General features: G+C 42.7%; 1 protein-coding gene across 1 annotated transcript in view; it reads left to right on the top strand.

The window, feature by feature from the left end:
• MYO10 (myosin X) overlaps positions 1-13,638 on the top strand; it is a 104,624-nt gene that overhangs the window by 76,709 nt on the left and 14,277 nt on the right. Inside the window, 6 exon segments of the mRNA XM_030551744.1 lie at positions 2,574-2,667; positions 3,803-3,858; positions 8,840-8,982; positions 9,519-9,713; positions 10,832-10,989; positions 12,266-12,389. Coding sequence (XP_030407604.1) covers positions 2,574-2,667; positions 3,803-3,858; positions 8,840-8,982; positions 9,519-9,713; positions 10,832-10,989; positions 12,266-12,389 — 770 coding nt within the window.

Below are 13,638 nucleotides of genomic sequence, written 5' to 3'. Positions count from 1 at the left end.
CTTGGGGGGGTGGGGGAGCTGCGCACTTGGGTGGATCAAAACAAGTTCAATATAACGCGGTTTCACCTATGACGCGGTAAGATTTTTTGACTCCTGAGGACTGTTATATTGAGATAGAGCTGTACTATGTGCCCACATTAGCTGTTGTATAATAAAAGATTAGTAGGTGGCTTATACTACAAGGTCTAGCTTTTTTTATATGATTTAATTAATACATTGGATTTTAAATAAAATACCTGTGGGTCAGAATCTGGAAAGGAAAGGGAAGATGAATCACTGTTTATAATCGATGGGAATATTTTGGGTTTAGGATCCTTTAAGAGCCGAACCTTTCCCTCTCTCTTCAGAGGGGCCCTCCTCATGTCAATACTCCCTCCAGCAAAGGAGGGCTGGAGGTGATGCTCTCTGGAATCTGTGACGTTCTAAGCATTGACTTGGGAGCTGTTTGAGAGCTAACAGACACTGGATTAGAACTGGGCCAGACTTCCATAATGAAACCATTTTGCTTGCTTTCAGATTTTGTCACAAACTAAATTTCAGGCCAAGTTCAGGAAAAGGCTTGTGCAACTTTTGATCAACATGAGTTTTGAGTAAACCTGGGCTTATTTATGACCGTGAGTGGAAACCATGTGAGACACATCCTAGGTTTGAATGGTTTCACCTGAAACTTGGCAGCTCTCCTTCAAGAATTGCCCTGTGCCAAGCTCCATTGCTAGGGCACCTGCACCCTCAGGATGCAGGTACAGAGCCAGTTGGAAATCAGTGTCCAATGTGGATCCTGATTTTTTTCATGCAGAGGTATATAAAGGACCATAACTCTATTCTCAGCTTCTTTCCTACTAACATAGGGTCTGGATCAGAACCAGCACTCTCATTCACTCCCCATTTCCTAGATACTGAAGTTTTTATAGCTGCTATTAATTAAAATGTTACATTTGTGGAAGGAGTTAGGCAGGGTACTAAACCCCTGCCTGTTGTGATGCTGTTTTAACCACCTAGTCTCTCTAAAACTGTTACCAGAATCCAGTTTCCAGATGTGTATGGGTGTGGAAACCTGGCATTTCCTAAACACCACAGTTTTCAATTACATATGTGTGGGCAGAGGATCCATGAATGTAAGCAGTTGTTTCAAAGAGGCCTCTAAACTTAAACCCACAATTTTGCACAGAAAATGTTCATGTATACACAACTTCTGCAGTTGCAAAAAGTGCGAAGATGCAGTTTTAGAGGCTGGGATGAGGCCCTTTGAAACTTAGCCCTAGAGTAAGTATCTTTAGAATGGCAAGTTTCTCAAAGAATGATGTTCAGGAAACCTGCAGAACTGGCCAAGTTTGGTGCTCATATTTCAGTGGGATTGCACAAGATAATCGGGTTCTAACTGTACAGGGACCAGAAGTAGATGAAATATATGCCAAAGGCAGACCACATGGCTGAAGTTCAGCCCTTCTGTAATTGCTACTCAGGGTTACAGTTTGGAATAGCAACTCCTGCTCCACCACCTGCCAGCTATTTGGGGATATCTGACCACTGGATTGGAATAAATTGACACCGGCCCATCTTCAGTGCTTCCTTCCAAAGCAGCCTAGTGCAGACTGATTTTTGCCCTGCTCCTGACTACAGACAAACGGAATGTGTGGGGAATTCTTTTTGTCCTCCCCTTCCTTTGCCACATGCACATAGGACTTAAATACAAAATTATATAAACACTCACTTTTTCAGCTGTATAGTAATAAGAAATGTCCAATCACAACATTCCTGCATCAGGATTTAGGGAATCATTTGAGGTGTGAACATCCAGTGTTTTAAAACAAACAAACAAAATGTGCAGATTACTAATGTATCTATTCCAGCTGAACTGTTTGCTGTATGTTTGGGTACATCCAGGTCATAGAAGAGCTTCAGTGGGATTACAGTCAATTCTTTATAGATACCTTGTGTTAACAAAGAGTATTTACCTTAAAATGGTATGGTGTAAAGGGAATTGGTACTGGAGATCTAGGAAAAAGACTTTGGGGCAGAGGGGGTATTCAAGGATATTCTGGTTACCAGGGCCATCCCTACCCATATGGCACATACTCAAATTTCCTGGTGCCCTGCTGAGCTGCATGTTGTCCCAGCCCTGCCTCTTCCCACCCCTTCCCCAAAGCCCTTGCCCTACTCCAGCCCCACCCCCACTCCCCAGAGGACTGCCGCAGGGCTGGGCCTGCACTCACTAGCAGTGGGAAGTGCAGTGACTGAGTCCCAGCCACACCACCAGTGAGTGCTGGGGGGGCAGTTCTCTCCTGTCTCCCAAGCCAGTCCCCCCCCATGGGGTGTGTGTGTGTGTGTGTGCTGCGTAGGGCTCCAGAATAGCTAGGGATGGCCCTGCTGGTTCTCTCTTCTGGGATTCTGTCGTTATTTGAAGTGACTGCACAGAAGCTATCTGTTTTTTTGAGTGCTGAGAACAGAGATCCTTTCTGAGGCAGTTCAGGAAACCTGTAGAACCTGTTGCTTTTCTACAGGCCACAAATGTGATAGAGATTTCTTGGGTGTGAGCCTTTTGTCATGCTGGTGTTTGCCTTTCTCTTTTGCAGCCAGTGGTTCAGCGTGCTGAGTCAGGTCAATGCTTCCACAGAACAGGAGATCCAGGAGATGCATGATGAGCAGGCAAACCCACAGAATGCTGTGGTGAGTCAAAATGTAAAGGCATAGAAGCCTATATTTTTAGAAAACAAAGGGCCTGATTGTGACAGGGGATTGAACACCTCTGACAATCAGGCACAAATTTCCTTGTGTAATTTACAAACATATTTGTGGTAGTGGCTAGAGGGCCCCATTGTGCTAAGCACTTTGCGCACACACATAATGAGAAGATGGACCCTGCCCCAAGGAGATATACCTATCTCATAGAGCTGGAAGGGACCCTGAAAAGTCATTGAGTCCAGGCCCCTGCCTTCACTAGCGGGACCAAGTACTGATTTTTGCCCCAGATCCCTAAGTGGCCTGCCTTAAGAATTGAACTCACAACCTTGGGTTTAGCTGGTTAATGCTCAAACCACTGAGCTATCCCTTCCCCCATTAAAGCCAATATCTAGAGGTTAAGATTTCTTTTATTAATCTAAATTTCCTTTTTACTATTTATAGCCTCTTGATTTTGCATTTCACTGTCCTTAAGAAAAGAAAATGTATTAGTTAGTTTCACCTTTTTTCTAGTCAGTTTCCCTATCAAATTTCCATGCTCAAACACAGTAGTGCAGTACTTGGGGTTAAAGTACTGGAAAGGCATGCTTGTTTGATTTCATTAAAAAATACAACTATCTGTTAATTTAAAAAAAAATTGGAACATTTCCATTGGTTATTTTTACAGAACATATAACTGGGGGGCAGATTTAACCCATTCAGTTTAGAGAGTGCTAACAAGGAAACAAAGGAAAATAAAAATCTAGATTTCTGTTTGATGTTGGCTTCCCAAGGTTCTATGCTGTGTGGTGGTAAGTTCACTAGAGGGTAGTGTAAATTATGTCAAAATTGCAACTGAGTTGTGAAACTCAGAAAAATAGAAGTTGTTTTTGAACTTGCTTTGCAGTGAATGTAACTAAAGTTGATCTGTTATTAGATCTGTTTATCTGAAACCCCTGTTTCCTTTGCCCTAAATTTTAGTGGTTAGAAGAAATTGGGACCTAGATCTATATAGTTTTGCATAACCAAAGTATACAAAGTAATTCCAAGTTTTGCTTATATCTAAAAGTAATATATTGAATAATATATTTTAGTGATGTTAAAATGTCTGCCTCTTTTTTTTGGTTGGGTTTTTGTTGCACAGGGCACACTGGATGTTGGACTGATTGATTCTGTATGTGCTTCTGATAACCCAGATAGGTAAGTTTCACTGCCATTTTTGGCTGGGGTGGATGTTTCCTCTTTCAAAAATTGACATTTTTTACACTGCTCTCCATATTTTGCACATGAAACTATCTCACTGCCTTTCCTTTTTGATAGTGCCAAAACTGAGATTTTCCAACATAATGTACGAAGTGGGTGGGAAAGGATCTGCATCAGTTCTAGAATGGGTTCTGCTGACTTGCCTGGCACAAATGTCTCTCTTGTTTGGGTCAGCATGTGCATCAATCAACAGTCTTGTTTCTCAAGAGGCCTGAAAGTAGGAGAGGAACAATAATGCATTTTTATTTATACAAACTACTTTTAAAGAACAAAGCTTCTTGTTTTAAATCACTGTAAAAAGTAGGATTTTTATCTACCCTTACCAGGAAAATGCCTTTGCATTTTGTTATGGCTCTCTTGCATTTCCTTTTCCTTGGAGGTTATGTTCTATTAAGAAAATTATTTGGATGACACATACAGGTAGAGCAGAATGTTTTTGGAAAACATTTATTGAAATGTTAGAAATGATTTATTGAAACCCCAGAATTTTGGCCAGGATGTACTTCACTTTGAATAACAATGCATGACAGAGGAGGAAAAAACTGACATTATTTTGGAACATAGGGCTAGATTCACTAAGAAATTTAAGCATGGCTAACTTTTGTCACTTAGAAAACCACCAAGATTTACAAAGCCAGAGGTCAGTGTCTAGGCTCCCTAGAATGGGATTCAGAAAAGCCAGCATTTCTAGGAGGTTCTTCACTGAAACTAGCCAATAGGAGATGCTAACCTACGGGATGTGCGCTAAGCCCCCTCCCTCTCTTGGAGATAGGTGCCTAAGCCTCAGCTGCATGGAGGCACTTCCCTCTACTTGGGATTCTCAGCTGCAAACCTCTTGGGGTTAGGTGCCTGTGCCAGTTTGCGGGGGGGGGGGGGGGTGCAGGAGGCAGAGAAGCTCACTCATAATTTTGAGCCCAATGGCTAGGTTACTCATCTAGGATGTAGGAGACCCCTGGTTCAAGTCCCCCATCTGCCTGAGTAAGAGAAGGGATTTCGCCAAGAATCTGCTACGCCTCAGCTAAGTGCCTTTAACCACTGGGCGATGGGATATTCTGGTCTGAGGCTCCCTCGGTCTCTCTTATTGAAACTTTTGCACTATGGCCAAATAATGAATAATTGGGCAGGAGAGAGAGCAAGCATGAGAATGACTCTGTAGCTGGTGGTTAGAGTCCTGCTTCTCCAGTGATGTTTTGAATTATTCTGAGCATTTGGCTAAAAGTTATGAAGAAGGTTGTCCTCCCCACCCCCCATTTTATGTAAGTTTCTCCATAGGGGTCCACTGTGGTAGGTGAGCTCTGAGCACACTTATTGGATCAGGCCTTGCAGGCAAGTTATGCAGAGGAAAACTTGTCTTCCCTAAATGTGTGCATTGCTTTGGGGCATAGATGTTCCGACACCTGGCATGGGGCTGCATTGCGCATGCTCAGAGGCAGTAACATAGGTACCTAGGGAATTTTAACTGTAAAAAAAATTAGGCCCCGAGTGAGCTTATGTGCCTCCATGGTTTGGGGACAGCTGAGCAGGGGCTTTGTGAATCCCAGTCAGGCCTGACTATGGGATTTAGGTACTTAAAGTGGCAGTTATGTGCCTAAATCCTTTTGTGAATCTAGCCCATACTAGCTTGGGCCTTAATAATACTGCAGTGTTATCAGGTCAAAAATGCATATGATACAGTTCCTTTCTATCCCCTCATTTACAAATATGCATGGAGCAGCTGTTCTGAAGTTATTAACCCCACCACAACCTATAAAGATCTGAACATTCCCAGTTAAGTTAGTAGTGAACTGAAGCTTTATAAACAAGGCAATGCAAGAAAGCAAAAATCTGCAAATGCGATGGTAGTTAGGTTAAAAAAGTGTTGCTTAGGAAATGTCTGATGTTCATGTCAGCATCCCCATGGGACTCATCTTAAAAAGAAAAAACTTCTCATCCTCTCACTTGCTGTGTTAAGAATCACATAGAAATACAATTTTTGCATCCCCTAGAAATCAGTTATCAGAAAAGGAAAAGAAATATTAGGTTATATAGTCAATTCTATTGCCAGTACAGATTGTTCCTTTCAGTGCTAGTGCCTAGTGCTTTATCTAATTCAGTTTCAAGGACCAAATTTAAAAAAAATATATCTTCAATTAGGAGGTGCAGGACACAGAAAATATATATCTGCCTGATGTGGGTGATAGGACACTTGTGTTGTCCAATTAGATAGCTGATGGCAGTAGTCATAGTTGCAGGCTCAAAAGTTAGAGGCTGGGTTGAGATCCCTTTAAATATTTACTCATAAATATTCTAGAATAGGCTTCTGCCACTTTGCTAAGTAGATCTTTTGATGTTATTGATTACAATCTCCTGCCTGATTGTTTGTCCTGCTTTGTCTTTTGCAATTTATTCCTGGGGGAATTCTGCTCCAAAAATTTAAAAATTCTGCACACAATATTTTAAAATTCTGGAAATTTCGGCATATTTTATTTATCAAAATAACACAATATAATCATGCAATTTTTAATTATGTTGGGAATTTATTTCAAAATACCTGTCAGCAAGTATGTCTAACAATACAGACAACAAAAAAGATTTAGGAACTTTTTTTTGACAAATAGATTTCTTAGTAGGCATATTAATACAGAACTTTGAGTAATAATTCATTTAAATTACAATACAGAAATGTATTTCCCATGCCCCTCAAAAGCAGTGCAAACACTTAAGGGAATCGGGGTAACGGAGGAGCTCAGGGAGAGGAAAATAATTAAGGGGAAGGAGCCTGGGAGTGAACCTGGAGGTTTGTTGGATGTGGGTGGGAAAAGTATGGACCATGGGTTTTTTTTGAGGGGAGAGAGATTGTTAGGGAGTTGAAAGCCTCCTCCTGCAGACCCTGGCTGACCCCAAGCCTCTCCCGTTCAGTCAGACACTCCATCCCCATGTGTCCCTGCACCCCTACTCAGCCATCCCTGTCCCCCCATCTCCACATGGTCCTGCATCCCCTCCCATTCAGCCCCTGGCTCAGTGCTGTCATACCACTAGCTTCTGTTCCTCTGTCCCAGTTTGTGCCTCCCACGAGCCCTTCTGAACCCTGTCTGTGAACCACCAGCAACCCCATCAATTCCCCCATATCCTGTGCCTCCTCACCTGGCCTCTGCCTCCTCCCTCTCTGTGGCTGGCTGTGCTGGCTTGTGAGCTGGCTGCCCTCTCCTTTGGTGCCACAGCAACTCCTGGTGGGGGAAAGGTGTAATTGCAGTACCTCTCCAGCAGAATGTATTATCTATGGGGGACATGAAGTCTCTGCTTGCACAGTGATGCAGAATTCCCCCAGGAGTAGCAATTTTGTCCTCCCTTGGTTCTTTTCCCACCTCTTTGACCTCATCTTCAGCCACTCGTTTGGATGTCTGTCTTCTCCAGCTTTCCAGGAGGGTTGTTTACCGGGCTCTGTCCTAGGCCCTCTTTTCTTCATGCTCTCCACCCTCATCTACTCATCTGGTTTCAACTTCCATCCAGTTCCACCTCTCCACCTGTCTCCTGTATGTCTCTCAGAATGGTCCACCATCAGGTTAAATGTAACATACCCAAAACTTTGAACTGTTGCTCATTCCTCCTGAACTCTCTCTACTCCTGTTTTTGTTGTTGTTGAGTTTATAACCTAGGGACCAGTTTTGACACAGCCCCAGCCCTTTCAACACATCCAGACAGTGGCCAGATCTTGCCACTTCTTTCTACATAATATTTACCTGTCTACACAAAGCTAAAACTAGTCTAGGCCCTTCATTCTCTCCCATTTTGACTATTGTAACCTCCTCCTCACTGGCCTTCCTGATACCCATGTTATCCCCCATCCAGTCAATGCAAAACAGTTGCCTGCAGTCACCCTGATCACTTTGTAGGTTCTCTCTCTTTTCCTTGCCTTTCATCTGTCTTTTGGATTGCACACAGTTTGTTCCAGGAATTATCTTCCTTTGTGTTTGGAAAGTGCCCATCACATTAGGATGAAAGCCTAGTAGCTATTTTTTGCTGCTCTTCTCTGAGTTGTCTCCAAATAATTTTGCCATTAAAATGTCCAGAACTGAGTGCAATATTCCTAATGTCTTCTCACTAGAACTGCAAAGTGAGAGTCTGTTATCTTCCTGCTTGATGCTGATGATCTGCTTTGGCATCCCAAAATGGCATGGGCCCTGATAAAGGCGTTCTGTTATAATTCTTGTGAGCTGGTATCTTGGGGAGAAAAAGGGTCTGAAGAGTTCAAAGCACATGGCTTGTGGAGACAGAAGGGCACAACAGTAGAATCTAATCCATGTAGAGCCACCAAGACAGTCCACTCGTGTGATCTTAGGCAAGCAGGTCAATTTGCTGGTGCTTCAGTGAATGCTGGGGTAGGATTGGATGAAAGCCAGAATCTCATTAAAAAGAGACTCTTCTGCCTTAATTGCACTGTATTAAAAATAAAGGGATCTGTGTTCACATGCTGCTTCATTATAAATCTTCGTAAATTAGAGTTGGTTTTAGCTAAAGTGGCTACTGAAGCAAACACTTTATATGGAGATGACCATGAACTACAAAGTTTGGATCCAGAGCCAAATTTTAAAGTGATTTTTTTGTTGTTGGAGTAGGGAAGGGTTTATGTTGGGCTGACATAAAGATGGGGCAAAGTCTGGATATAAGTTTTCCCAAAGTTTAGGGCTGCATAGACCCAGCATTTGGTAGAAACCCATCTCTCATTTTAAACAGTCTTTTTAAAAGCTTGACATGTTATAGGGCTAGAGTTCTTGAAATAAATGGTGCAGAAGTGAGAAACACTTGCCTGAATATAAAATACAAACAAGAGGGAAGTGTTTATGCTTATGACAAGTAAGGTAAGTCAGTCATTTAGTTGTGGTGCAAACAGTAGTTATATTTACTGTATGAGTTTTTCCACCTTTGTTTTTTTCCATAGACCCAATTCATTTGTGATCATCACTGCTAATCGTGTTCTCCACTGTAATGCTGACACCCCTGAGGAGATGCACCACTGGATAACACTGCTGCAGAGATCAAAGGGAGATACCAGAGTGGAGGGGCAAGAATTCATAGTGAGGGGTAAGAATTAATGGGAAAGCAAATCAGAGGAGTTGAATTGTATAGATAAGTGGTTCCCAAACAGTGGTCTGTGGAGCACTTGCTGGTGGTTTGCAGAGAGCTTGCTGGTCACATGCTGCTGGCTTTGTTTCCTGCTGCTAACTCAAGAGATACTACTAAAAACACATTCAGACTTTTTCTTAATATCACTCTTCCAGGTAAATAGTTGCTGTAGCTTCCACAAGGATGTTTTGTGATTTGTGAATGGATGGGGAAGGGTGTCCAAGAGTCAGTCTTTTTAGTAAAATGTGGTTCATGCCATTAACGTTTGAGAAGCCCCAGTACAGATATATATTTCAACCTCACCTTTTCTTGGGAGTTAATTTGACACTGTTAACTTAAACAAAAGTTATTTAAAAAGAGGACTTGGCAGTACTTAGTGATACTTTTATAAATTGTATTCATCATTTTTTAAAAAAGTCTAAGCTGCCAAAAGTTAACCACAGCTTTGCCTAATTCCATGAAAAGCTTTAATTCATGGGGTGTCTATTTAACAGGATGGTTACACAAAGAAGTGAAAAACAGTCCGAAGATGTCTTCACTAAAGCTGAAGAAGCGCTGGTTTGTCTTAACGCACAATTCTTTGGACTACTACAAGAGCTCAGAGAAGAATGCCCTGAAATTGGGTACCCTAGTCCTGAATAGCCTCTGCTCAGTGGTACCGCCTGATGAGAAAATCTTCAAAGAGACAGGTAATTTGTTCATGAGCATTAGGTTTTTGTGTACACTGAGCTGCGCTCCAGCCTACCTGGAAACGCAACAAGCACAGTAGGAAAATATTTTACATCCACTATTTGGATTACAGGAATACATATGGGTAAAGAGCAGTGGAACTTAGGCTTCTAAATCACTGAGGTACTTCACAAAATATTTTGCCGGTAGAGACATCTGAACTCTTTGGGACAAACTGCAGAGGTGATGTGTAAGGTGGTATAATTCATTCTTCCTAACACTCCTAATACTGCTAAATTAGTGTACAGTAGATTACACATCAAGGATTTGGAAGAAGAAATAAATTAAGGCAGCCTTCACCCTACTTTCTAGCTTCTTTCTAGCTTCTCAGCATGTAACTTAGAGCAACTGAGACCCTATTTAGTGTCTAAGTAGATCTACAGTAACAGAGTCAAATTTACACCACTTTCCAAGTCACCTCTGAATTTGGCCAAGAACATTTTCTAAACTGGTTTTCAGCTCTGATTCAGTTCTTTTCAAACAAGAGGCTCCTTTTTGGGGGATATAAGGAAAATAAAGTTTGAATATATGCTGCTTCTCATTGGGACTGAATCAGTGGTGTATTTTTAAGGTGCAAGAAAGCTACACAGATGAGAACACGTATTGGTTTTACAGACTGAGTAGCCTGTGTGTTAATGATGCATGTTTACGTAAATAATACAGGCTATTAAAGGATTTCTTCTGTAAGACAATGTTGTCCCAGTATCCTCTTGTACAGCTAGGATGAGACAAGTCTGTCTTTACAATGTGGCCTATGGTCACCTTCAGCCTTACCAAGATGAGGCCTGTGGAGATTGCACATGTATGAATCAGGATGGAGTGTTCCACGCTGGCACTGGTTGTCTCGGAGGCTGTACCTCCCTAACAGAAACATGAGTAACTGCAGCTTGCTCTATTTTAGGCTACTTAGTTGCAGACTTTGGGTTCCAGAGAAGTTGCCAGTGAGACTCCAGTGGAGCAGTTTAGCTATTCCTGACATGCAGTTTGTGTCTTAGTAAAACACTGACATCTCTGCTTACATCAGAATAAGCAAAGCCACAAAATGTTTTGTAATAACTAATTTTTACTATTTTCATAGGCTATTGGAATGTAACTGTGTATGGACGCAAGCACTGCTACCGTCTCTATACGAAATTGCTCAATGAGGCCACCCGCTGGTCAAGTGCCATCCAGAATGTGACTGATACAAAAGCACCGATTGATACACCAACCCAGCAGCTTATTCAAGATATTAAGGTAAAAATAAAACTCTGAAGGGGGAGACAGTATATACATTTGGAACCTGAGCCCTTTATGCTCCCTCTGTCATGTGACTTGAAAGGAAATAGAAGCCCAATGACCCAATTTCTAAACAATTAGATGCCTGATATAAACAATCTCAGACACACATACACCATCCAGCAGCTCAAGGAACCTCTCCTTTAACTGTTACAAGAGCAAAAGAACATGGGGTATATAGCCTGTGGAGGGGAAAGAGTCAGGGAAAAGCTACTCTGTATGTATGTTTCCCTTGGAAACCAGTGTAACTTTTGCCCTGATAATTTGTGTAACTTAATACTGCTTAAAGCAGCATTAACTAATGCACTTTGTGATCTCATTGGAGGGGTTACGTGCCTGGGCTCTCACCATCTCTCCCAATGGATCTCTGTTGGTCTCACTTCAGCAGATAATGTGGTGGATCTTCAGAAAAGATAAAAATTGCAGGATTCTTCAGAAGGTTTCTAGGGTCCAGAGCTGTCTGACTACTTTTCACCAGAGAGGGATTAATTGAAAACCTGATCTTTTTGATCGGAAAACATGTTTTGACACAATTCCATTTTGCAAAAATTTTAGAAAGGTTTTGTTTTCATACCAATGTGACATGAAGATAAATTTTGAAACCTCAAAATTCTTCCAAAAATGGATTTTCCATCCTCTGCACAGCTCTTTTGATTAGTCTGTGCAATAAAAGCGTTAAAGTGTGGCTCATTCTGGGCCTCATCTTGGAGGCTGCTGAGCACCCATTGCTCCCTTTGATGCCAGTGGGAACTGGAAATACCAAGCACCTCTCATGATCATTACTTATAGTAGTGTGTTTTAGAGAACAGCTGCTTGATCTTGTCTGTCAAACTCTGAAAACATCTGGCCAGACATTCTATAAGTAGGGAAACTGGCAGGACTATGAAGTGTACCGGATTTAGGAGAGTCACGTATACCATATTCTGCTTTGGGCATAAAAACAAGATGAGAATGCCACTTTGCCATGATACAAGTTTCTACATCTTCAATGTGTAGAAGAATGGCTGGCACTTCTCATACCCTTCTGAAATGATGCCTGACCCCCTGAAGAAAATTCTGCAGGTCAGTTTTTATTCCTGTATCTTTTAGCAACAAGTAATTTTACTAACAGACCTTTTCACATGGTACTGCAGTTGAATAATTTTTTGGACCAATCTGTTCACATGCATCCATCACTGGATTATCGTTCACACTGAACCAGGAATTATGCCTTTTCTTTTTTTAAACCCACCAGGAGAACTGCCTGAACTCTGAGGTTGTTGAACAGATTTATAAGAGAAACCCTATTCTCCGTTACACGCATCATCCACTGCATTCCCCATTACTGCCGTTGCCATATGGGGACATCAATCTAAACTGTAAGTTTTTCAGACATGTAAACTCCCTCTCTCTTTCCCCCAGGTTACCTACTATACCCTAGGGAGCACAACTTTAGTTTCCCATCAGGGGCTCCATAGAAGCCCTGCCTTGTAAAGGCTGCAACAGAGATTAGTTAAATAATTTAATCCCATCAACCACCCTGAACACATCTCCTTCCCTCATTATCACTATGCACGTCAGAGCCCCTCTCTTCCTGAGTGGAGAGGGGACTGCAGCTGCCTTAAGCCACTACAGCCTCCAGTTTAAAACTGTTACATATTTCATAATTTGTGTGGGGAAAACATGGAATCCAATATACATGTATTATTATTGAGGCTATTTAATTTGAAAAGTCATTGATTTAGATAGATATTGTGAACTTTGATTTCCAAAAAAACAGGTGTAATAACCACGCCAGCCAACTCATGTTTTACCTCCAGGTTAGCACCTCATAGACTTTGAACACTGGGACAGAGTTGTTGCACGATGGTTATGAATTTGATTTCCTTAAAAAGATAAACTTAAGTTATTTTAAAACTCATATTGCCTGTCAAAGAGAGAAGCCCATCCAGATCAGGACTGTTCTGTGAAGAAAAGGTGGCAATCATGGGGCTAAACATCAGGATATCAAATGGCATGTGTGTCAGATTTTCTTCTCATCTTCTCTCAGACCCAAGTTACACCCTGCTGCCCCATGGATTTCCTGGGAGGAGGAAGGGGAACTGCAAGAGGCCCCCCCCAATTCTTGTGCAGTGGTAGAATATAGGAGCTGCAGCTCTTCACTCTTTTAAGCTGGCTGTGCATGCAGGAAGAGTAAGCTACACCCCTTGACGGGTATAGCAGTGGGCATGCTCCAGGAAGAACGCTGGCTACTGAGCAGTGGCGCTGGAGCACTTTTAATAGTGGGGGTGCTGAAAGCAGTTTTACTTCTTACCTCATCCCTCCCCGCCCCCTTTACCCCGTCCATGCCCCCAAGCCCCCAGATCTGGGGCCAGGAGCAGGGCTGTGTCTCTGGGAGGGGGGACCCAGACAGGGGTGAGGGGGCCAAGGCTGGGGCCACAGATGGGGGCAGGCACAGGGCCCCAGGTGTGGGGCTGGAAGTGGGGTGCCAGGAATGGGGCTGGGAGCAGGGCCCTGCACGCAGAGCCCCCGGCACGAGGCCAGTGGCCGGGGAGTGGGGCCGGCTGCTGAGACCTGCGCCCCAGGCCGGGGAGTGGAGTCCTGGGCGCAGAGCCAGCGGCCAAGGCC

Source organism: Gopherus evgoodei, chromosome 2 (genome assembly GCF_007399415.2).
Source record: "Gopherus evgoodei ecotype Sinaloan lineage chromosome 2, rGopEvg1_v1.p, whole genome shotgun sequence".
Lineage (NCBI taxonomy): Eukaryota > Metazoa > Chordata > Testudines > Testudinidae > Gopherus > Gopherus evgoodei.
The sequence above is the reverse complement of the archived record's forward strand: the minus strand, read 5'-3'. Positions and strand labels throughout refer to the sequence as shown.